General features: G+C 36.2%; 1 protein-coding gene across 1 annotated transcript in view; it reads right to left on the reverse strand.

Moving 5' to 3' along the window:
- CFAP69 (cilia and flagella associated protein 69) overlaps positions 1 to 26,583 on the reverse strand; it is a 28,634-nt gene that overhangs the window by 914 nt on the left and 1,137 nt on the right. The window contains exons 3-22 of the mRNA XM_050892317.1: positions 25,718 to 25,783; positions 24,533 to 24,642; positions 22,472 to 22,548; positions 20,953 to 21,051; positions 18,884 to 19,033; positions 18,582 to 18,759; positions 17,413 to 17,536; positions 14,797 to 14,845; positions 14,591 to 14,712; positions 13,892 to 14,108; positions 12,864 to 13,028; positions 11,479 to 11,597; positions 10,901 to 11,019; positions 9,739 to 9,820; positions 8,624 to 8,816; positions 7,856 to 7,993; positions 5,486 to 5,562; positions 4,292 to 4,486; positions 3,220 to 3,306; positions 1,453 to 1,557 (exon numbers count right to left, since the gene is read on the reverse strand). Of these exons, the coding sequence (XP_050748274.1) occupies positions 1,453 to 1,557; positions 3,220 to 3,306; positions 4,292 to 4,486; positions 5,486 to 5,562; positions 7,856 to 7,993; positions 8,624 to 8,816; positions 9,739 to 9,820; positions 10,901 to 11,019; positions 11,479 to 11,597; positions 12,864 to 13,028; positions 13,892 to 14,108; positions 14,591 to 14,712; positions 14,797 to 14,845; positions 17,413 to 17,536; positions 18,582 to 18,759; positions 18,884 to 19,033; positions 20,953 to 21,051; positions 22,472 to 22,548; positions 24,533 to 24,642; positions 25,718 to 25,783 (2,472 nt within the window). The remainder of the gene's footprint in view (positions 1 to 1,452; positions 1,558 to 3,219; positions 3,307 to 4,291; positions 4,487 to 5,485; positions 5,563 to 7,855; positions 7,994 to 8,623; positions 8,817 to 9,738; positions 9,821 to 10,900; positions 11,020 to 11,478; positions 11,598 to 12,863; positions 13,029 to 13,891; positions 14,109 to 14,590; positions 14,713 to 14,796; positions 14,846 to 17,412; positions 17,537 to 18,581; positions 18,760 to 18,883; positions 19,034 to 20,952; positions 21,052 to 22,471; positions 22,549 to 24,532; positions 24,643 to 25,717; positions 25,784 to 26,583) is intronic.

Genomic DNA, 26,583 nt, shown 5'->3' on the forward strand with positions numbered 1-26,583 from the left:
CATCTTTCTTAGCTTAATTTTCATCTCTCCCTACTAAGGGTGTTTGGCAGAGAGGACGGAAGATGATTGTTCCATGAAGAAAATTGCCAGCCATCTCTGTCACTTGTAATTCTTCTAAGCAATGTACCCAAGGAATTTTATCTGATGTTGCTCATGTGTTCATTTTCTTAATATGCTTATTCTGCAGAATGGATTAACCTTTTCCTTGTTTTTGTCTACAGTTGTTGAAATATTGATTATAGAACCATGAAGATATTTTCTTGTTAACTCCTCTCCCTCCAAACAAATGAATAATCTTGGCTTGAGGTACAAGTCTTTAAAATAAAATCTAACAATGTATTTCTCTCTACTAACAATTTCCAGAATACTCAGGTTTATATCTAAATTTTTAAGATACTTTCTGCAAAATATTGCTGGTTAACAGTGTCACTGATATATGGACATAACTAAATAATTTTTCCAGCCCACTTCATCTTGCATTCACAGATGTGTCCCTCCATATCTTTCAAAAGTTTAGGGCAAAGATAATTTGATAAAAATCCTAGTCCAGCACTCTGAGACCATCCCCTTGCTTCCTATTAAGCTCCTCCTTTCTTCATCACATCAAACATGAACTGCCTCTTTTCTTTTTCAGGATGCAGCCACCTTAGTTGTCATTACTCATTCATGCCAGAGAGCCCATGATAACAGAGTCTCTTGCCTTTGTACAAGTTTGAAAACAGCACCTCATTTTTTTTCTTCCTTGTTTCTCCTTACATGTAAGAGTAACTTACAAGCAACCAAGAAGCTAGCCCTCCCCCTAAAATCCTCCTTAGCTGTGATGCTTACACAGAAATCATCCAGCTAGCTCAAAAGCAGTTACTGATGGGAATGGAGATTCTCCCACATCTTACCTCAGCTTGTCAAAACTCAACATCTAAATATGCTGTTACGCCCAAATAAGACCTTAACAATGGCTTTTATTTTCTCACACCTCAATTAACTGATAGAAATGAGGAAAAAAAAAAATCTTTTCTGCAGACACAATGAATGGCTTATCTGCAGACAGTCAGGAATACGTTTACTGACAAAGGACACCTCTGCTGATGTATCAGATACAGTACAGATTTATGCAACAATAAATGAAGGAGGTCTTGACCTCAGCAAGGTTTTCAAGAAAGGCTGTCCCACAAGAGGTACATGTCAAATAGCATAAAGGCCATTTTGCCCACACTTTTTATGAGTAATTTGCAGATCTGAATCTCATTCTGACCAAATACCTGTTGTCTGAGGATATGTCAGAAGGGGAAGTGGTGCTTTGCAGGAGATACAGATTCTTTCTTACACACTTTGAGCTTGTCAACATAAACATTATTAAAGAAAGAGTAAGCAGCAGCACATATACAGCCAGAATAAACCTCAAACCACTTACACATTAATGAAAATAAAACAGTGTCATTGGGGATTACTTACTGTTGTACCAAGGCCTTTAATATCAGTAGAATGGACTGCTCCGTTTTGAGTCTTCAGTTTAGATCTGGAAGCCTCTATTGATTTTTCCTGAAGCCTTTTTGCTTTCTAAAGATAGTTAGAAAAAAGGCAAAATTGTTTTAATCTGAATGAATTGTGTCTTTTGCAGTTGTTAGAAAATATACAAACAAAAAGACAAAATAAATGAGGTGATAATTCTATTGGCCTTTAATTTTAAGTACCCTCCCTCTGGTTTGTGACTGTCTCTTGTACTGGGGACCTGAAAACAGAATAAATGGACGTGGCTTCTCAAGGGCGAGAAGGGAATAATCACTTGCTATGCCCTGCGGGCTATATTCTTTCTAATGTAGCCATATATGCTGTTAGCCTTCATCACCACAAGAGCACACTGTTGCCTCATGTTCAGCTTGTCACCCCATAGATAGTACACATCTACATAGCCAGTCAGTCCCCAGGCTGTACTGATGCATGACAACCTTAATACATCCCAGATGCATAACTTCACATTTTCTTTTCCTAAACTTCATGAGCTTTTGGTGAGCCCATCCCTCCAGCTTGTCAAGGTCCTGCTGAATAGAAACCCTACCTCTCAGCACACGGATTGCTTCCTCCAGCTCAGTGTCATGCATGAACGTGATGAGGATGCATACTGATCGAATATCCAAGTCATTAATGAAAATGTTAAGTAGTATCAACCCTATAATTAACTCTGAGGAATATCACTCAAAACTGACTGCCAGTTAAACTTTAATCCCTGACCACTGTCCTTTGAGCCCATCAGTCCAGCCAGTTTTTCATCCAACGTGTAGTCCACCTGTACGTAGTCCAGTCCGTATCTCCCCATTTTGGCTACAAGGAGGCTACACAAGACTGTGCTGAAAACCTTGCTAAAGCCAAGGGAAATAACATCCATCTTCCTCCTTCTTCAGAGCAAATAATTTTATCACAAAAGGCAACCATGTTGGCAAGTAATGATTTGTCCTTGGTAAATCCATGACAGTCATTACCAATTACCTTCTTGTCCCTCATGTGCCTAAAACAGCTTCCTAGGGACTCAGTTAAAACTAACCAGCCTGTAGTTCTCCAAATCCTTTTTCTGGCCCTTTTTCATTTCTAATTCTAGCACAGATCTTTACCACAGGCCAGGGAGGTGCTTGCACATGAAGAAAATTGTTCTCTTCTGCATCTCCTTTGGGAAATGAGGAAAAACTAAATTTAGCTGCCAAAGCATTTCTTTTAAGTCTGATTTCATTCATTCCCCAACTTAGTCTGATCACCTAACCAGGACTCTAATATTGGTTATGTTCTTTTGGAAAAGCACAAGTATTGCTAAAATAAACTTCTTTCATCACAAAATATTTCCCATCTTGAAAGAAGTTTGCTGTACTAAAAATAGGGAATGAAGTATTAGAAAAAATAAATAAAAGTAAGAATGACCAGACTTTTTGTTTCAACAGTTTCAGGGCAGATATACATATATATATACACCCCCCACCCCTCCAATTGCAAGTGCATAAACAATGTTGATCCCCAATTTGTGATTGTAATCAGAAGAGCAGAAGAATCAAAGATTGCGTAGCTTTGCCAGTACATCTTACGGTTCATTCTTCTATGTCTGTGTGAATATAAAATTTACTATAACTTCTACTTGAATATCCTCGTAATTCATTAAGAAATGTGTTTGGAACTTTGCAGTTATTGTAACTACACTGTGAATGTAAATTTTGCTCCATCGCTCAGATTTCTTACCTTCAGTGCCTCATAGTTTGATGTCCGAGTCAAGAAATTTTCCCAAGATTTATTTACCATTTCTCTCTGCTTATGGATAGCTTGGATCTGTAATATAAATGAGATTTACAAGATGCAACACAATCCTCTTCTCATGAGCTTTTCTGAATTCTTTGCTTGTGCTGTTTGAATAGTATGTTCACCTATGCCCCTTTGGCTACCTTAGCTCATCCCTCTCACCTGAGATTGGATGATAATTGTAGTAATGTACTTGTCCTTTAAAAACTTCACTTATGCACTGCCTTTAAAAAAAAAAAAAGGGCTTACCTTCTCTGTGCAAACTAATTTTCCCCTCTTCCAACACAGATGTTGGAAGAGCCCCAGCTCTTTCAGGTATACTTTCTATATATATTCTCACTCTCAAATGCTGAGTAACAGAGATGGCATCAGTTCTGGTGACAAAAGTGCAGGCATTATAATGTATGACAATCCCTTAAAAACAGTAGCATGAGCTTTTAGACAACTGGACCAACTGATCTTACTTCTCAGAAAGCAGGAGAGGATGAGACAGTAGATGAGCAAAATGCCAAATGCTTGCCTTATAACCAAAGCTGGAAAACGCCTATACCTGCTCACTCTCAGCATGCTGGGAAACACAAAGCCCTACTTTCTGAAGTAACGAAGCTCTGTGAATATTCAGCCAAGAAAGCTTATAACAGAGGCTTATGATTCACTTTAAGAAGCAGATGTAGTTGTAATAGGTACTTTAAATTGTTATTGGCTACAGATGAACACAGGTGCAACTCTATAGTAACATAATGATCATTTCTCATTACACCATTGCTGATGCATCACTGACGATACTGCTTCATTTTTTCATGTTACTCTCTAAATACTGGCAAAATTATACAAATTGGGAGAACTGAGGTTAACCTAATTTAATTTACAGTTAAAATTCTACTGCTGAGAGATTAAAATATCTTCAAGCAGTACACACATACAGGATTTTCAACATTATATAATAAGAAAATCTTCATATAAATTGACAAAAAGCTTAAATGGGCTTTACTTGTTTAAATACTCCTTGTCTTACTTTTGTATATGTTTTTTCCTCTTCTTGGATTTCTTGGTGATGTTGACTTTCAAGCACTTCAGTCTGCAGAGCAGCAACCATTCTTCCAGTATCTTCTGATACCTCTGAAATAACTTTCAAGGCTTCCTCATCTGACGTAACAGGCCTGAATTCTTCTTTTAGTTCTGCACACAGTTCACTCCAAACTTCTCCAACCTGTGTGTGAAACATACACCACACTATTTGATATTTATCTCTTTTTTCAGTTCCAATTATTCAAAATATAATAGAGCAACCATCTCTCTCCCTATTGTTGTTTCACTTCCGGGAATTTTTATGCAAGGTTAGACTTCAATAATGCTATGCCAAATTCATTCATGATAATCCTCCCTAAGCCTTCCCAAGTCCAGGCTTGACTCCACAGATGAGTAACAGGAACGCTGATAACTACAGAAACTCAGAAGAAATACAGATAGCTACAAGATACCAAATTACAAGAATGAAGTGTTGTGTCCTACTGGCTGCTTCTTAAAATCTCAAATTGCGCACATTATCAGAGCAAACTGCAACAAGACATAAACGGAAGCTGGAATTATCAACTAAAGATCGAGTCTTGCTAGTTCCTGAACACTTCAAGCTCTCACAGGCTTTGTTCCTAAGCAGAAAACTGGCTTAAACTGAAGCATCTTTTGAGCAGGATGGCTCCCACAAAGCTTGTTATCCTGTTCTTGTTTCCTATAGGCACATCATTCTTAACTTTTGACAGTATGGATGGATACTGCATGTGGGGACAAAGATGGGAAAGCACAGAAAAACCTTTATCAGAACATTTATTTAATGTCATTTTTAATAGCAAACTGCCCCCCCCTAAACTGACCTTACTGCACAAAGAGGCAGGCCTACTCTCCAGCCTTTCCCCAATTTCTTACTCCTATCCTGGTTATTTTTAACTAGCATTGGTTTCTAGTCATATTTTCTATGCAGTCACAAACATTTGTAGCAGTACAAAGGAAGAGTCTGGGGAGTGCTGCAGTGATGGAGGTGGGATTGTTTCTTTTGATGGTAAATACTGGCTTACACTCTCTGTGAAACTATAGGTGACTTGTGACATAGGTGACAGCTTTTGAAGGGTTATTTGTTTGTTGTATCCTGAGGTATACTTGCTATTTTTGCAAACACAGGTACAGTTGTAATATTTTCTTCCACAATACTCACTTTAAAGTCAATATAACGCCGTATGATAGCAAGTGTGACAAAATCCTTAGCGGATAAGCCAGGTAAATTTTCAAAACCTAAAAGAATATTAATCATGTCAGTATTAACAGCATGATGAATTTATCTTAAAATATAACATTCTAAAAAAAAGACACCATCTTATTTGTCATATAATCACATGCAAAATCTTCATCACACATACACGTCAGTCACTCTTCTAATCCTGAGCAGGCTTTTGGTGATAAAATACCTATTTTCTCCGTAACAAATTCACTCTATACTAACTCTTTACTTATGAGTGGCTCCAGTGACCTTCCAATCACTTGGAAACCCAGGATAGTACTGCATTTGCTACGCTTTTGTGGTAAGTGTTTGATCTTCCGTTAAAGCAGACAAACAGCTGAGTCCACAGGTCACAGTTTCTAAAGAAGCAATTCAGCACAAATAGAGTTTGCTTTAGCTGTGAAGTAGCCAACAGAAGAATCACATTACAGGGTGTCCAGTACTTTGTTTCAAAGCTGCATAATGAGGGTGTCCTCCATCTCATAGACTTGAGCCTTGAGCATAATGCCTTGAGCATCATGACCATCTTTTAAAAAATATATTTACAATATGTGTAAAAGAATAAGGTAGAGAAGTATGGTTGCTGAGACTATGCCTCATTTTTTGCATGCTGAATGTTAATTATACTTGATTTTTTAAAAAAACCCTAAATATAGTCTATCAAATCTCATTCTAGACTTCATCATAACACCTGTGTGGTAACTGGGAATGTAGCATCTATCTATCAGAGTATAATTACATCATATTGTAATTATACATTAACATTCTGAAGTTAAGAAATACCAGAAATAAAGACCAACTAACACTGGTTTTCTAGATCACCATGTTACAGGCTGTTATGGAGCATGACTACAGTAAGAGGAAGATGCTGAGAAAAGACTATAAAAATCCTTCCATTTTTTTATTATCCACTTCCATGTAATTTCACTACTTCACAGGAGACATTACAATGTATATAGCTAACATAAGAGGAATGTGTGAATATAGGAGAAAGCTGGAACAAAATCCCATGCCTTTTTGCTTTAATAAAGAATTTAGCTGTGATCCAACATTTAACATAATTAACGCTAATAAAAATTAGTAAGAACCTGGGTTACAACAGAGGAAGAACTAGCTATAGTTTATTAGAGAAACTAAGGATGTTGTCAAACCAGTTGGTTCTCTGTTACCCAGGGAACTGGTTGAAGCAATCTCAGAACAATTACTGATCATCTTTGAATCTGTGGAGGATGGACGTGAAAAAACAAACATAATGACTATTTTTAAAAGGGGAAAAGGACAAGCCAGAGAATATTGGTTCAGTTCAGTTCCTGAAAAAAGACTGAAACAAGTAATTAAACAAATAATGTTTATGCAGCTAAATGGTAACAGTGAAAACATTTATATCCAACATGGATTAGTAAAATATAAGACCTAGCTTTTGTCTACAGCCAGATAAGAAATCTTATGGATGTGGAAGAGTTTATCAGGTATCTTGACTTCAGTTTAGGTTTTTAGACAAGGGTGTAATGAGTATTCATATTCAGTGTGCAAACAACATAGAATTAGGAGGGACTGCAGCATTTTGAAGGAAAAGATTAGAATGCAAATTAATCTTGCCAATCTGAAAAATTAGCTAAACCCACAGAATTTAATTCAGTAAGGACAAATAAAAAATTCTAAATGTAGAAAGTCATCTGTACAAATCCAGGATGGCAGATGACTGTACAAGATCCTAAGTCAAATGAGCAAACAATATCATGCCACTATGAATATAGCAATTGTTATATTAATGTCAGAATGTTTATTTACAAGATGAGTAAAGTAATGTAGCTCTATTTGGCTGTGAGGCTTCTGCTGGAGTACTGTGTTCAGTTTTGGGACACTACAGATCAAGAAGAATGTGAATCAATTGGAAAGACTCAAGAAAAAAACAATGAGAATAATCAGAGGTTATGCTAGAAAATGAGATAGGTAACATCTTTCTTAATCCAGGGAAATAAAATTAAATGTAAAGTGTTAAAATATGTGAAAGAGAGCTTGTGCGGGGGAAAACAAATTACAGAAATTTCAAGCAAATTTTAGGTTTAATTCTAGGAAAACTCTTCCTAATGGTAGGGGCAGCAAAGTACTGGGGAAGTCTTGAAATCCACATCAACAGGGACTTTTAAGAACAGGATGAGCAAGCATCTATTAATAACAGAGTGTTGATGATGCATCTCAAAGTTTCCTTTGACCTTTTTTTTTATAGTGACTTTATTGATTGCCAGTGAACAAGTTCAGTTTAATGATAAACATGACAGTGACAAGGCAATTCACTTGTCTTACCTAGCTTGCACAATAATGAATAAAGTTTTGCCCGTATGTTTTCTGAAATTTCCATGATGGCAAAGCTGGGACAGTTGGCAGGCATGGGAATGACCTCTTGCTGTTTCTGGAAGCTGCTAGCAATAGGTCTCTTCATGTCTAATAATTTCAAAACACAAAACCAGAGTAGAAGAATGAAGAAGCAGTATGTTCCCAAATCTATTAAACTTAGAGGAAATGCTATCTATATAATGAAGTATGAGGATCTTTAGCAGGCAGCTATGGACATATTCTTTTCTGTGATGCCTCCTCCAAAAGAAGACAGTTCCATCTTACTTTGTGGACACTATGTAAATCATTTTGATAGTTTGGCCAGGAATTTGAATGTAATTCGGGCCAGGAAATATTAATTAGCATGACTAACGATTTGCGAGAACATAGCACTCTCCTTACTTCTTTTTACAACATGTAACAAAACACAATGCCTTTTGTGGAAGAAATTAAGTAGTTTAACTGTCCAGCATTAGAAAAGCTGTTCAGGATACTAGTCATGGTTTTGTTCATTACCTGGTTCATTCCCAGCTGGTGTAGAAAATGCCATCTAGTGGCCAGACTCTGAACGAAATAGATAGAAGGTATTTTGGGTTTGGTAAGAAAAGAACTACAGCATAAAGCTATAAATATTGTAATTTACTTTCATCAGGATTGAGACTACAAAAGCAAATACTGTCTTTGTTTTACTTTATTCAGTGGAACTGCTCACAGTTTCACATGCATCATAAAACTTACCAACAATCCTTCCGTATCGATCATGTTTGACTCCTAGCTCCAACTCCTCCTGTCTCCATAACTGTATTAGAAGGTTAGCTGCTGTTTGATCTTTCTCCCCTCGCCAGGTACTGATGTGTGAAGTGGTTTTAGGGTTGTCACAAAATTCAACCAAGATTCCAAGAATTATATTGCACAGGTTCTTTTGCTTTAACTTGGTGAAGGGAAAAGGAAAAAATGTTTTAAACTGTTCAAAACAGTGATGTCTACCTTCAAAAAATAGAGAAATTTTGTAATATATAATCAAGTAACTAACTGCAAGCTTTTCATCACAACTATTTGCACAAAAGTGGTGTATGAACTTGTAAATCTTTCAAGTTTCTGGAATCCTGCCATGCAAAGTTCCATAAATCAAGGAACATGAGGGGAATGAGTGTAGGATCATATAAGATGCACATACGTGTGTGTAGAATTACGTAATGGGTTTTGTATACATGCCTCCAGGCTCACATGCTGGAGAATATACTAATACCAAGATATTTTTTTTTGTAAGAAACGGACTCTGAAGGCAGTGGCAAGGGCATCAGAGGCTGGCAATAAGACAGGCGAGAATGATGAGGGAATGAAACAAGGAAGGTGCACGCTTTTCTTCTTTGCACGTGAGAAGTGAAATGCCTGTGCCAGCTCTATATCCAAGACCCACAGAAGTAGCTATACATACAAAATACATGTACAAAGTAACTTTAAATGTCAAAACTTTTAAAGCCTTGAAGTGTATACTAACTCTGCTCTTAGTAACTTCAATATGAAGAACTGAGGTGCTTTTCTAAACAGAGTTATCATCCAAAATAAGAGCACAGTTTGAGTTTTCTTTTTAAAAAGAGTATATTTTTGATAAATTTAAAACTCCCTCTGTCAAATACTTATTTTTAAAAAAGATACATGGAAAATCCATCCAATCATTTCTGAGCAGATACCCTAGTGTGTGATTACCTTCCTATCTCAGGGAATTACATACACTGGTCTTTTTGTTAGTATTGTAATAGTCTTAGGAGATACTGTAACAAAAATAATGCAATTTTCCATGTTGTTTTACCACTCTTTCATTCTCTAACAACAATAATAAAAATACCTACTGCCAACAAATCCAGAAGGAGAAAAATGCCCTGTTTTTCAAGAAAATAATCCTCTGCAATGTAACATCCAATGACACAGGACCTGAAATAGAAATAATTTCACTGGGTAGAAACATTTGTATGCTTTAGAACATTCTACAAGCATCTCATTTATTTTACTGAATTGCATAAATATATTTGGTATGCAATACGCTTCAGGGAGTAGAAAAATCATGTTTCACATGCCTTTTCATTTACACTGTGTAACTAAATATACCCTACTTGACTGCTCTCTCTTCTCTTGCAGGTGGCACACCTTCCTTGTAGCAGCCCAAGAAAGTTGGCAGGTTCACAATGAATTGGATTAGAATATGGATTTGAACTAAAACTAACTCAGTAAAAGAGGCTAAAATTTAGCTAGATCATGTCCCTGATCTAGCTTATTGCAGGGCTGTGTGAATATTTCTGCCAGCAGAATCAAGGGGGTGAGACAAGCAAGACTCTTTTTTTGGCAACAGTGTTTACTTCTCCCAGCTTAAAATGATCATAAGACCAGCATTCATGTTGCTATTGCTTCCTTCTCTTATTTCCTCACTTATGGTCATTAACACAGTAACTGAAGGGATCTCCTGCATAAGTCTTTTCTCCCAGATAAACATATCATTGGCCTTCAATGTATTTATCAATTTCTACCTTAGAACAAATTAACTTTTGGTTATCCTCCTATGTATTAGCATTCTCTGATAGCAATCTTTAAAATATTTCCAGCCCAATATAGCCAGTTTACAAACAGTTCTTCTTATGCTCACACAGTTTTTAGCTAATATTGGTCTATTCTTGCCTTCTGTTTACTTCTGTGAAGTTATCTACAGACTCTAACCATATTCCTCTCTTAGAAAGCCTTAGGTAACTCTGCATGTCAGGAGGTCACTCTGTGTGGGGAGTTAGACTGCTGTGTAGGGAGTTAGGTTGTCATACTGAACCCCTATTTAGAAGAGAATACATGCAGAATATTCCATTTATTCTGTATCATTTTTAATTAGCCAAATTGTAGGAAGGATTTTTATACATTTTAAATAGAAGAAAGGCCTATATGTGCAGAGAAAGGCCATAGTATTGCAGACCTAAAAAATACAAGACTTGACATTTTTAAGAGTTACTGCTGCTAAAATACTTTACTAACCACAAGCAGTCAAGTGCACTGAAGAGGAGACAATTGTGGCCTAATCCACTATATAACTTCTTTGGATCCATCTGAATGAATGGGATAAGTATATCCACTCCTTCATAGCTGAAGAGTTCCTGCTGAAACGTTAATTAAAGCAATAAGTTTCTTAAATAATATTTACTAAATAGCTACATATAAGAAAATACAAAGGAAATTGAAAAATTTAAATATTTATACTGTAATAAATATGGCCCACTTGTTAAAGCAGGATATATTCCTTATGATATACATAAGAAAAAGAGATTTTCAGTTTTTCCAAACTGCTAATCATCTCATTCGTTAACACACTTTCATATATTCATTTAAAAATCATGTAAATTAGCAGTTAAATAGGTGAGACACTTCCTAGTGGATTTCTGAGTGATTTTGCGTTTTAACTGTCACTGTCACAGAAACCAGTTATCAGACCTGACTTGTTAGTGATGAACTACAGTTGACATCTGTTTTTGAATAAAAACCCCCCAGTATCGTTTAAACAAAAATATACCATGTTTTGACGTTTTCTGCACAGTATGAAGTAGAAAGATACATACCTTTCTGTGAAGATCATTTTCACAGAGAGCAGACAAAAGAAATAATATATCAGCTTGGATTTCCAGTAGAATGGCATCTTCTTTCTCTTTAGATTTGTTTGCTGCATACTTTAGGATGTCTGTAAATGAATATATTTTATACATGTGAATGTCCTATACACAAGTCAGAATTCTATTACAGCTGCTGATTTTGAAAAAAATCAAATTCACACCAAGAGATTTTTAAAGGAATCTACTTATGCTGTTCAGTTTTATAATAGCTTACAGAAGTGCAGCACTGTGATGCTGTAGTTTCATGGACTTTACTCTTGGCGACAGAGTTAATGATAGCAGCTTGCACTGACTTCCTTGTTCAGTCTCTCTGCTGCCCCTTGTATTGTGCCAGTGCAATGAATTCAGGGAACCGATCTGAATTAAGGAACTCTTAGAAAAAGGCAACAAACTTACTGATTTGCTCTACTGTACAACCTCACAAACATTTGTACTGACAGTGGAAATGTGGGAGAGACATAAAATACGACCACTGCTGAGAAAATCAGCCTTGAAACCACTATATGAAAGAGGACATTCAGACACAGAACTCCCCCAAAGCAAGAAAAGTTACTTGAATCTCATATGTAAGGTATACTGTTAATTTTGCTTTCACTAAAATCTGTAAGTTTCCACAGAGTTTTCACTGGAGCGCAACTTTCAACTGAGGATATAAAATCTTTTATTTCTAGGCTTTCTATTAGAACATACTCCTTGAATTCCAAAGGATCTTACCTATTTTGTTTCCTCCAGTATGACTCTTTCAGAGTACTGGAAACTTTTTATTACTGTAAGAAAAGAACTTAAACCAGTGTGTATTGGAACTTAAAACCAAATGTAATGGTAGGTATGTGTAACTGAACAAGAAAATGCTCTAAAATTGCAGGAGCAGTGGCCAAGCAGTTGTATTCTGCTTTTATTCTTCATAATGTTATTCATATAAAAGTACATTGTTATTAATTTTCTTCTACTCTAAGGAGGAGTTGTGGAAAGCAACACTATAATAGACTTAGGTAGAACAAGACTCGTGGCTGGAGTTCCCAGGGGCTAGCACAATGAAAATAAGACGTAACAAATGCGGTATAATAAAGGAAGGGGCAGCTTTCACTCTGAAATTAAACACCTAGGCTTTTACAGCTGTCTGTTTTCCTTAATTCGTTCAATTCTGTGTGTTAAAGTGTAAAAAAATTCAAAATCAAATCAATTACATCTTGGATTAATTGTCTGAGGTTTTTTAGTTTTTCAGCAGTCAAAGGAGTAACACACTAAAGCCACAGCACACAAAAAAACATGAACATTCTTAGTGTCAACAGAAATGTACTAATTTAAGTACAGCAATACAAATTGTGCTTTACCCAGTAGCTGGCTAATTGCTCCCTGGTCACACAAATTAAGGTTCACAGCATCATCATAAAGGGACACGACAGATCTCAGCACTCTCACACTGTAGCGCATTTGTGCAAGTTTGTTGCCACGACCACCTGTTCCATGGAAACTGTTACCTTGACCAAAGAAAGGATCTGTGGAGCAATCACAATGAATATTTTTTTGGCAGACGGTGTATGTTCAGAATAATAATGTGCTCAGGAAAAAAAAAAAAAAAGGCTTATCAGTGTCAGCTAAAAACAAACAAACAAAATCCCTTAATGTTAGAAAGGCTTCTTGTTTAAAACCATCTAGTAATAAGCCTTTCTGTGCAGGGCTATACTTTTTACATTCATAAGAAAAGCATGATTGTGTTGAACATTTAAAATTATTACAACAATTTTTTTAACCTTACTAGGTTAATGAGCAGTCTCCAAAACATCTTCTCTAGCATGACATGTAACATCAGCCTTTTGATCTCCATTAGACCCAAATGAAAAAATCTTCCTAGGAAAACTTATCAATTTTATGATTAAAACTATCCATCCCCAGAAAACCAGTCCATGAAACTGGATGCAGTTAGTTATCTTTTTGCTTAGCCTATACTCTTAGCTGATGGCCAGAAGGCAGCTTTAGTCTGGAAGCTGTCTTACTGTGTACAGCTCTAAGTTTGAGTTAACGCATCCTGCCTCATGGCAGGAATTACTCGTTGGACTTGTTGCCACAATAAGTGTATCTGACTAGCTTAAAACACGGGCAGTAGAGATGTGTGGCTGCCCACACAACTGAAGGAGTATCAATATAGTGGTACACAGGGAATGGGGCACCAGCTTATCCTTCAGTAGAAAAACAATATTACAGTCGTTTTTTCAGAAAGATTAGTTTCCTAAGTGACCTATTGAAAAAAAATCATTCTGACTTCATGCGTTTTACATTTTTCCTTCCTGTCAAAGGAAGTAAGTCCAGTTGAGTTGTTTTTTGAGATTACTGTGTGTGAAAGCCATGAGCATCTACTGACCTTGGCCTATACACCATTCTAGAAACACAAGGAGAAGAGTATTCGCTTGGCAGGACAAATATTTGTCTACTAACAAGGGAGCCACTGAAGCTAAAATAGCAATTGCATGAAGCTGTAATTCTTCATACTGGGCAGCAGACCAGTCATGAAATCCAGGCTTTTGATTTGGTTTTACATAATAAAGCAAAGCTGGCATCACATCATTTTCACTGAGAAGCTGCAGAGTCAAGACAAAGAGAAAGAGAGACAGCTTACAGGTTTCTCATGCAAATAAGAAAAATCTAAAGCAATGAGTCAACTTTATCTGTCCTACACTAAGAAAATTATTTGTTACTGAGAAAGTATGTCATGAATGCTACAAGTACAGACAAACTCTGTTTATGTCCTGTAGCATTCCCACAGACTGTGGTTTGTTAAACTTTATTATGTTCTTCACATGTACTTCAATAATGCTTTGCAGTCACTTGTCAGCTAATTTTCCTAGCATGGTCTAGGTTTGTAACTTTTCTAAAATAGAAACTGTGTGCTGCTTTCAAACAGCAGGACTTGGTCTGAAGCTATGTATGAATTCTTGATTTGGAGAACAGCTGATTTCAGTCTACTGGACTATGCCAGATGGACAGCTAAATAGTATTCCTGTGATTCTTTTGACCTTTTTTTTTTTTTGCTTACTGTATCTTCTGTTCTGTTACAACTTACCTGTACAGCACATGGGTCTTTAGATAAGACTCCTATTACATTAAATAGTAACTTCTTCAGCTCGAAGTCCTCATAAGAGTAGGTAAGTTTAAGACCTTTTACCAAGGGATTGGGAATTTTAACTACAAAGGAAATTGTAGACAAGTTACAAAAAAATCATCATTAAAAGTAAAAATACTGTAATTATGCAGTATGAAATCTCTTACCTTCAGTAAATGTTGCAAGTACTATTAACAGCTTTGTAAATCCACTTTCCTAATAGGCATTCAAAAAACATACATTAATTAAATTAAATTGCAGTGAAATTAAGACATGATTTAATTTTAGTTTTGCTTTTTCCTTCAGAACACAGAACTTAATGCATCCTATGGCAGAATAAACAGAATTTTATCAAAGAAGACATCACCCATTGAGACATTGTACAATACTAACTACAGTCCTAAGGGTACAATTAGTTAAACCCATGTCTCATTCAGTACAAGTTTGAACTTGTATGGGGAAGTCCCAAACACATGTGTTCACTACTATAATCTACCACACAAGAAAACCGTATTCTCAGTACTGTTAGAGTTGTGTTTTTTAAAATGCATTTGTGCACGTGTAAGTTTATACGTCAGGGTCATCAGTACATACAATTTTGTGCCTTCAGTTGTGCATACTAATACACTTAAATTCAACTTCAGCACATTTACAAGTAAGCACATAAAAATTGCATGCATGAGCAACATGCATTTACAAATATTACATATTAAAAATTCAGAAAATAAAATCTTGTAATTCACAGCTCCTAGAGAGCTAACGGAAGGACAATTATGTCTAATGTAACTACGGATAGAACCAAGGCCAGGCGGTGTCTACACAGCACACTAGAGGCAAAAGACCTTTGTTTCTGAGGTGATTAGAAGCCATGGTTACCAGGACATTGCTCTTCTTGAGCAAGAAAATACATTAGCTTGGCCTCAGTACTCCAGCAAAGCCACCACAGAGCTTTCCTCCAGCTCCCAACAGGAGCAGAGCTCACAGAACACTACATAGACATCCCCACTGAATCAAGCGGTTCTATTAGTTTTGCAGCAGCTTTTTAGATGCATCCCCAAAAAGCTGGGCTCAGATTTGTTTGGCCTAGCTTTGGAAGTTAGCATACACCCAAATGATTTTAACAATCAGAAAAATATTGCAAAAGTAATTTTAGAGAAAATATTGAAGTACACAACTATATTGCCTATTAGCTTTTGTCTCTATGGTATCTATATTCTCTGTACAAAGCCATTGCAAAGTGGTCCAATAAAAAACAACATTAAAACTTATTAATGTTTTCTCCTTGCTGATTAATGCAGTACTAAATTCTGATGGAAACTAGTAAGCAATTAGCAAACAGACAGTTTTGTTCTAACACAGAGATAATCATAATTAATATCATTATAAGCTTTACTTCACATATATTTTCCAGTTTACTTGTAGTGAGAAAATGATTTTCCTTTTCAAAGGCTCAGACTCCTGTGCTGATTTCTGAGTTATGTTAAATACAAGACTGAGTTTTCTGTAGTTGCTTGGATAGTATATTAAGAAAAAAAGAGAACATTCTGATGAAAATTTCTCTGGTATTATCTACAAGGCAGGATTCAATGGTAATGTTAATGTTTTTGTCTACCTGATATTTATACCTTGTACCTTATCTCCACAAGTGAAGTAAAATCTCTAGGGAGGCTGAGAATACAGAATCTAAAAAAAACATTTTCATTTTTTCCTTGCATTGAAACAATTTTTCTTCCTTGTAGTGTAAGGCATTAAAATAATGTGTCCTGGTTATTTATCTTGTAGGAAAAAACTGCTCTGTTTCTACAGCCAGATAAACAATTTGAATGTTTTAGACATCAAATATGTTGCTGCAGTAGTATAACAGACATTTCATAATGGTTAGTGATAAAATGGAAAGCTTGAATGAAAAATCTGTAATCTTCATTACAGACTAGAAAATCTATGTAGTAATACAGCCACTGGGAAACTTCTACTCAAGTTGAGAAATTAATTCCCTGAAAGTAATCCGTTCCTGAACAGCCAATAGATCTACAGGAATTTGATTGCTTAATTATTCAGTATGTATGTCACAACTTGATTTAAAGTTCTAAATCTCAACTGTAAAACAAGAGGGTAAAAGAATATTGACATCTATAAAAAGTTAACTTCTCTGCAGTTTCCTCATAAAAATTCTGGAATATTACAGAAGAATGAGTCATCTACTTTTGAGGCAAGTCATTATAGTGCATTCTGGACTACATTTATGTAGCCTAGTCTTAGAAAGAATTTACGTGCCTCTTATTAACTGGATCTAAGTAATTATTTTCTCAGTGTCTTATTTAGAGCTTCTGAGCTGATTTTTGGAGGACTGTTCTTGTTCCTGGTTATGAGGCACAGATACTTCAGTTGAATTTTGGCCATCTGAATACAGCCTATACTCCTACATCTTCAACAAATGAGATTTAGTGCAAAACTCATTGTAACAGAATGACACATCTGAGAATCTGTACAAGAATACAGCAGTTAATGTTAACTTTTGCATATGAATAGTGTTAGTGTAATTTTCTAAGTATTAAATAAGGTTGATGCTAGTACTCCAGGCTAATAACCTACAGATTTGAAGTCTCTTTGAGGTAAAGGGAATTGCAGAAAGAAAAATGGTTTCTTGCTCAGCAAATCTAAGAAAGAGGAAAGCACTGGAGACGGAGTAGAACAAATATTAGAACACTAATGGGGAAAAATACTGAGTATATAATAGAAAAGGAGAAGTTGTTAGTCTCTGGAATATAACTATAGATACTTACAATCATAGGTGCTGCAGGGTTTTCAGCTAGTAATGTGGCAATCACCAAGAGGTCATTCCGTAGCTGACGATCATAATGCCGGAAACCATGCATGAGAAGGTCTACAAATACTTCTTTCAAAGCACTTAAAAGAAAGTGAAATGCATTTTACCTTTTCTTTTCATATTCTAATTTTAGACAGCTCTAGGATTCATGCTATACGAATCCTCATTCAGCATCATACTGTTCAAATCCTTAGGGTTTAACTGCAAGAGAAATAACTTAAAACTTTATTATGAAATGGATTCTTATGTGTACCACTAAACATCCAATTTAAGCATATACACAAGGTGCATATATTACAAATTGCACCTTCCACTGTATGATGTGTTATAATTAATTAATAGAAAGACATAATATTTACTCAAGCATGGAAGTGGATGTTGTTGAATGACTATTGAGAAGAAATGGTCTAATCCTAAATAGTTAAAACAGTGTAACTCACTAAGGGAGAACCTGTTATTTACTCCAGCAGAGGATCTAGCACTAAGCCTTGTATATCATAGCATAGAATTTCCTACTAATTTTATAACATAAGCATTTCAACAGTGCAGTAACGCTGGCCTACCGAGCCTAACATGTGAGCTTGAAAATGGTGCAATTAAGCTTTTCATCATACAAAGCAATAGATAGGGCTATACCTCCTGCACTATGCAACAGAGCACCTTGATCTCCCTCTTGCCCTGTAACAGAAACAACTCGTGGTGGATCGCTGTGTTCATGAAATAAAGAGAGGCTTGACAATGAAATAGTTTTGAAGTTGACTGGATGTGCTTTTAGCTGGACCCTGGCCACTGAGTTTGTAAGCTACCTGGCAGGCACCTCTTGTATCATATTCATTTCCTAGCATCTCACTGGCCACAGTGCTATCTAACTTGCTGAAACAGAAACAGATGCCTGAAGGGTCTAAATCATGGGCTGCTTGGCTATGAGGTCTGATCCAATAGTGCTTCCATTTTGGAGAATCAGATGTGTTAATACTGAAGATTTAATGAGGACTGAATGAGAGACCTCCATTCCCCTTCTGTATTTTCTCTCGATTCATTTCAAACAAAATGCTACACAATAGCAATGCTTTAGATGTCTCCAGAATTACAATATTAATTCATAAAATGCTTCCCTGTACTTACTGTACACATTCCAAGCTACTGAGCTGATTAACAACTTCTTCTTTTGAGGTGTTTTCTAACAGGTTCCACAGGATTTCTGAGGAGCGGAACACCAGCTGTCCTGAGGGATCAACACCATTTAGATACAAACAGAGTCTGCTGGCTGCTTGGGCCTTCATCATAAGTCTGCAATTTACTCCTGAAATTACAAAAATCTGAATAATTAATTCCCTGTAGGTCAGTAATTGTTTTAGGCATGTTCAGAGAACAAATGATCTAACATCAGAGGTAATGAGATTGTTGAAAGAACAGTTTGTACTAACCAGAGCTGGAGAGATGCTGGAGAGCTTTAAGTACCCACAACTTCTCAGTAAGTTGATTTTCAACTAATGCTAGTGACAAAACGAGAGTTTCTGCTAATCCTCCTAATTCAGCCATCTGAATTTTATAGTTTGCACTTGTTGGCTGGTAACCTGCACATACAATGGCTTTAGTTATAATGCAGTAAATATTCAGAATTTTGGTTACTTCATAAAATATTCATCCTTTCTCAAGAAAGGATTGAGAACCGAGTATCATATTTCCTTAGTCCTAAAACCAATTGAAAAAAAAATCTAATAAACAAGAGCTGCTTTTCTTATATCTGAGTATTAGTAGTGCCTAAAGCATATCCAACAGACTTACCTTCAAGATGACTAAAATGCTATATAAACAAATTAATTGCTTCCTAGAATTTACAGAATGAAAGAACAAGCAGAGTTATACAGAGGTGAAAAACCTTCTTCAAGTCATGCAATAAGTTGTTCATGCAGGATCTAGTTCTCTTCTGTAGCCTATTCACTAGAGAATTAATGCCTTTTATTATCATATTACTTAAAATATGTGAATCCAACCTTTCATTTATAAGCTTGACTTTCTAATGTGTCCCTGTTTTTACTTTTGTCCATGCACAAGCATATCCGTATTTCATTACTGAATTACGGGGGAAAGGGAAGCATTGAGAAAAGAAACTTATATTTATACATGCTAACTCATGAAAGTAAAGTTTATCTTAAACAGCTTAAAAAAAATATATCAAATTACATGAAATGGAGGATTGATAAATGCAGATAATGCACACGGTGAAACGAGTCTTAACTAAGCATAAACTCTGATAGGCTCTAAGTTGGTATTACTTTACAGATAAGAGAACTCTGCAGGATCAAACTTCGGCAAGATTTACATACATACTTAGAGATGAAGAATTTGACTTAAAAAAATCAGACAGAAATACATTCTTCATTTTTGAGATAACATATCTTATTTTCTAAATCTGGAGGAGAAGAATAAAATCTCCCGATATTTAACATTCACTTATCTTGATGGAATTATTTACAGATATACAACTAAATGCACACATAGCTGCTTGCAGGATTTGAGTCTTGTTTGTAAGGTAAAAACAGATTTATATGCTTTCATATTTCTAAAATCTTGTGAGGGCTGTTGCAGTTGCAGCTTCTTTAGGCCTCCTAAAATAAATGAAAACTAGCAAGAGGGCATAGGAACTAGTGCCATGCTGTAGGAACACAGCAAGGGAGCACACTGACATCCAGCATGCTCCCTCACCTGCGCTCTGGATCCACACTGTGACAATGTTCATCTGTAGCTTGGCTGCCTATAAATCTAGTGCTGCCTCACAGCACGTGATCCTGTGCCCCTCTAGGAGGGGATCCATGACTGACTGTGCCTGATAACAGCCTCTGGCACCATCATAAGGGTCAAAGGAATAAACAGTAGTGCATTCTAATGACAGTTTGCATGCCTATCCGTAATACCAGAGGATCATGCTTGAGCTCATATGCAGGCATTGTCAGCCCCTTTCTGCAGAGACAAGTCACACAATTTACTCAAAGCCTACGCTCAAAGGTGTCCATATAATATGAGCTCAATCAAATTTAGATGGGCTCAGATCTATCCGTCACAAGCAACACAAGTGAAACCAGAGCTGCTTCTCTCCAGGCTACACATACAGAGTTGAAAATTACATTTCCCTTCTTATAATTCTGATCCTAACTACTCTTTCTTCCTCCATTATCCATGTTTCAGAGAACTTGTGACCACTTCACATTTTCTGGATACTACTTAATCCTAATCCCATAAGTGTAATAATTAATTCCTTGTACACTGATGAACTAGTTTCAGATTTTGAGTATGCATTTCTATAAAAACACGTTAATTGCACATTTGCCAATGCTATATGTTTAATATGAGATACTATATACTTAATATATGAGATACAGTAACTCCAGTTATAAAGAAAAATTAATCCATAGCTAATTAAAAGAGCCATTTCAAAGTAGCTGGGATCATAAACACTTGATTTCTTGTGACACTTGAAAATACTGTGCTTTACCTGAAAGTAGTTTTCTCGGTAGCTCCATATTATAAAAGCTAACAACACACTTACAGATTTGTATTCTAACTTGAGAGCTTGGCACCCTCATCAAATAACCTGTCAGAAACAGAAAAAAAATGTAATTTACAAAGTTTATTATTTTTTTTAGAAAGTAATCTTATCACTTCTATTTACAGTACTTAGTGTTTCCTTTGGTCATACCCCCTACAAATCTGTCATTTCATGCAAAGTTTGATTATAAAATACTCAAGGGACAGGGACTCCCCCACTGAAGAGGACAAAGGGGTCTTGGAGGAGTAGCATAAGGTTAACCAAAAAGTGACCTCCTCTGCTTTATGGCTACAGACCCTTATAAGAGCCTGGATGTTATTCCAGAAGTTGTAGAATTCAGAAGAAAGCTACTACGCTAGGCTGTTGTCATCATTACCATGTCAGAAACTCTTCTTCTGGCAGACATGATATGACATAAAGGGATCACAGAAAGAGATCCTTTTCCACAAGATGAAGAGAATTCCATTGAGAGTTACCAGTGCCTAACATGGATAATATAAACAATCTTTTAGATTTTAGTGTCTTTTTGGACATGCTACTCTAAAGAGAATCTGGAACTATCTGAAACCAGGAGCATTCTGCTATCTACTTGGACCTGTGAAAATAAGGACTTCTAAAAATATTTTTTTTCTCACACATTTCAAGGGTAATTTTTTTTTTCATGCATGACAGGCTGATTGTACTGCCTCTTTACCATTTAAATCTTACCATTAAGTGAGCTGATATATCACTCCTGCTCTATACTGAATCTTTTTTGACCTACAGTGCTTGCAGTATTTTCTTTGGAAATCACAAATGTGACGTGCAAGGTCGTAAAAAGATGTTTTGGTAGTAAGAGGTCCAGTGACATTAAGACATGACTTTGACACCTTTTCCTCAACCGCTCTATTAAAACATATTTCTGAAAGACAGAAGCTCATGGCTCAGCTGCAGCAGGAGGCTGAAGTCAGAAACTGCTACTCCTAGGAAGGCATGGCACTAAACTGCCTTATATTTTGCCTTTGTACGTGATAGGTCTCAGGCTTTTGGGTTTTGAAGGTTTGAGCTGGGAGTCAGGAGTTACTGTTTCTCACTTGTTTCTTCCACTTAGTTTCAAAGATGCAGGAAGGATACATGTTCCCCGTATCCCAGGCTTCAGTGTTTATAGTAATACACCAATTTCTCAGGGCAAAATGAAATGAAACAGGCTACAGACAGGTTTAGTTCTTCAGCTGTACTGATAAAGTTATCTCATGTAGCTTCTGACATTGGCAAATAGGTAATTCTGCTAGCTAATCTGCAGGTTAGCTGCACAGCAAAATAAGAATGGTTTCTAATACTAAAAAGCACAGAGGACTGAATGAGCAATTGAAAGAAATTACTTACATTTACTAAGGAGGTAACAAGGAATTAAAATCGTGCTAATAATACAGTTAATTTTATTACGGCATAATAATTTTATTGTGGCATATCAGTTTACACTCACCCAGTTGTGCAATGGAATTTGAAACCGCCATGGAATAGTTTACTTCATCAGATAATTTCTTTTTTTGAAATGGTAACCTGCAAAATGAAATTTAAAAATGTTACAACTATGCTTAAAGCACTGCAGAAGAACGCTTTAATCAAGTCACCAGAAAAGCTCAATAGCTTTTCTCTTCTTCCTTGACATTTTTTGCAAATAAGGACACTTTTCCCAGGACAAATAAATTCTTTGCAATGCTGACTCTACACTGAAAGTTCCAGTTTCATGATCTGGCAATTACATTTTGGCAATTAGTGGTACATGTTCATAGATAATATTTTCATAATTCATATTTGATGCAATAAGAAATACTGAATAAACAAATGTCATTTAAATGTGGAAGATTAAATCCTGGAACTTAGGCACTATCAGGCTATCGCAGAGCTAGACTATGCATAGACATGTGCAGAGATGGAAAAAAAGGATCATATCCCTGGGCGAGACTTCTTGAAATGGATAAATATAAAACCAATAAATTCACTCCAAATAGCCCAATGACAAATTTATTTTTAAAAACAGGATATTAAGAAATATTCAATAACATTTGCAAAATACTCAGATATGACATAAACATGTAAATGCTAAAAATTCTCTAACAGTAAAGATTACAATATTATGCTAAGGTCTCTGCAGCTCATAGTGTAGAAGCAGCTTTCCGGTAGGTTTACTTCTGTAAACATAGCCAGAGAAAAAGAAAGGAAAGAGCAAATAATGGAATAAATGGGGGAGGGGGGGAAGAAACAGACATTGAAAAAAAAGTGCAAAGACGACAGGTAAGCAGAAGCAGTTATGAAAGAGTGGAAAATTTTACTACAGGAGTTCTAGTATCTGAAAGGAAATTTTAAATAACAGCCCCTCCCTCTAGTTATAGGCTTCTCTTTGTCATATGAAGCAGTAGTGAATTGTGGGGGAATTTCCACAGTACAGAAATTAAAGCAAAACCCAAGGGTGCAATCTTCCAAAATATATTCATTGCAGAAACCACACTTATTGCTGAACTGCTGTAAGAGATGAAAAGTCTTACTCACAACTACATTTTATTGACTTTATACACTTATTCTCAGTTTTGTCACACTTCTGCCAAACACCAAAGAAAATGAAACTTCGTGATGTATTTTCTCATTCTCCACTGTGTGGCAGCAAAGGAAAGCAGTACAACTGATGGTGCTCAGGGAACTGCAAGATTCAGCTGAGAAGTTCTATGTTTATTAAACCTAACAGCTGAGACAAAGCTATGTAAAAACCTATTTGAATATCTGGTTTACTATGCGACTCATTTTCTGTCTGGCATAATTTTCCTCTTCCTTATTCTCTCCAAGTATAATTAAATACAGGAGTAACTGTAGTTACAAGCATTCCATAAGTAACTTTTTATTAAATTATTGAGGAGGAGAAAACTACTGACAAGTGTGGATAACACCTAAATTCTATTCTACAAATAATTTAAAGTACAGTATGACAATGAAGATGCCCAAAAGTTCATGCAATATGTTTTTAAAGTAATTATAAATCCCAAAGCCTCCAGTTGTGGTTCTTTCTCTTCTGCAATATGGCTTGTCATTTCGTAAAGCTTACCTTCAGGTATTAAATTGTCTTTGTGTCACCTCAGGTTTTTAAACTCACATAAGAGAGCTTGTTTGAAACAGCAAAACATACCTCAGCAGGACTTAGCTGCTGAATCTTTTGAGGCCAGCAGTCCCAGAACAACTTACTCAGGCAATAAGACACCTTGGGGAATCTTGCTTCCAAGCAAGCTGGGGCCAATTACAATACAGCTTTGAATGACGTAGTAGGTAGCTCCACAGATACTGAACTGCTAAAATGGGTCCCTCCTTCATGCCAACAGAAATTGGACTCAAGGAAAACACAGTTCATGAAAAGGAAGGGTGATATAATAGATGCCTTGCAGATATACATGCCTTGTAGACAGATGCTGTATGGATATGTCAGTTGCCTTAGAAGATGTATGAACATGTTAATGAGCAGTGTTTAAATCTCTAAAAGAAGGGCTGAAGTACTTACCCACATAATTTAATAAGTTCACATAAAGGCTCAGTGAAAGCTTCTTGTTCATTCATTTTTTCTGCACACAGGTTAAGAATTTCAATTATTTGTGCTAAATCCTTAAGGGGCTTTTAATTTAAAGTTAAGGAAATCAGATTGATTGTACTGCTATGAATCAGAAGAAAAAGTTGAAAACAGTATTCATCTTACTTCAAAGACACAACCAGGAAAAAACAAGGCCAACACTTTCAAAGTTAGGTGTCTAAAATGAAGCATATGAGTCAATACCCAGGCTTTTCGAAGCAGCCTTACTTTTACAGAAGTACAACTCTTGCAAATCTGATTTAGCTTTCTTATCAGCTGAACTCACTGGAAGTTCAGCACTGAATATCTAAAAATATAGCATGAAAAGTTTTTACATCACAGTGTCAGATTTACCTATCTAAATTCTGAGACAGCCTTGAGGTATTTAAATTCTTTCCTACTCTAGTCCCAAGTGACTAACTAAAGTTTGAAAATCTGGGCCCAAACACCTATTAAGATTATCTAATTTAGGGTAGAGGCACAAGATCAAAACTGAACAGATCACTGAGCCTGAGAAGTTACTACCAATCCACTGACTTGTAGAAACTGCCTGTAAGTACTTAGCCACAACTCAATTGTGAAGTAATGTGATAGCTTAAATCACTGTGGCAATTAGCTGAACTGTACAAAATTAATCACATTTTTCCATATGCCCACACCCTCCCTCGTACTTCTGATTATTGGAAGCCTTTCAATTTGTACTGTAAATATGAAAAAAGTCTCAGATAAATTAGTCTGACTTCTTTATTTTTCTTTAAAATGTCTCCTCACTGGAAGTCATTGCTATTTTATCTGCTGCTTCTTAAGTAGTGACAATTATTATGCTTGTCTATTCTGAGTTGAAAGTACACTAATTACATTTTGAACACTTTCAACCACTGTACAGGTGAGATCCCTCTATTGAATTTTGTAGCAAATTAATCTAGCATCCAAGAATCTTGCTAACCTACCAACCTTGGCTATGTGTGCACAAGAAGGCCAATGATGAGAACGTATGTGGACCATCACTGCTCTCCATGTGGAAGCACAGCACATCATAAAATGCTTTGCTGAAAAGTCAGAGTATTGTCATACATAAAACACCACGACTTCAGAATTCTACAGTGGCAAAAAGGATACAAGCCCGTTTTCAAAACGCTTGACTACCTTCTTGAGAGTTTTCAGCTGCTCTTTTTCCAAATCTTTCTTACATAAAAGAATGAAAAGCAGGTTTTAATTGCAGTTTGCCTCAGAACATTAAATGATTATGTTTATCCCCTTTTAAGTTTAAATGAAAGTGGAAACCAGATTAAAAAATCACAAGACACAACGAAATTCTGAAAGGGCTTTGCAGCAGGATTAGCTGCTTGATCAAGCCTCATTTCTAAGTACGGAGTCTGCGCTCTTGTAACTGAAGAGGCTTCTTAAAACTCTAACTTTTGTTCAAATGTGTGGGCTCTTTCTCTTAAATTCTTTGGGATTCTGTGAAAGACAACTAAGAAAACCAAACCTATGAACCACATGACATAAATGTGTAAGAATGTAGATCTAAGTGGCTTAGAGTGCAGCTCTGCACCACTAGGAAACAGTCTGCAAACTCAAAGTTGAAAACAACTGAAGTGAGGCTATGTCAGGGTGTGTCAGCGATACACAGCATTCGTTCCAGCTCTTCTAAGCACCTCCACGCTGGGCAAGAGCACTGCAACTTGAGGCAGGCCAGAAAGTTGTTTCAGGAATCTACAAGCCCAGAATCCTACAGGCATTTTATTATACATCTTATACTCTCTAGAGAAGCAGTAAACAATATCATCCAGCACATTTTTCTTCAGTCAGTAAGTCTATTCTATCAGCTCTGTATCAAAAGGGGATGGGGGGAAAAGACATGAACTACTTCTCAGTGGAACATTAACTTAAAATGTGGTATGTTTAATCAAGTTCTTAAGAATATAAATTATTAGTTTTTTAGATCAAAAGTAACTGATGGCTTAGTGAATTTAGTCTGCCAA

The sequence above is a fragment of the Gymnogyps californianus genome, chromosome 2 (assembly GCF_018139145.2).
Source record: "Gymnogyps californianus isolate 813 chromosome 2, ASM1813914v2, whole genome shotgun sequence".
Taxonomy (NCBI): Eukaryota; Metazoa; Chordata; class Aves; order Accipitriformes; family Cathartidae; genus Gymnogyps; species Gymnogyps californianus.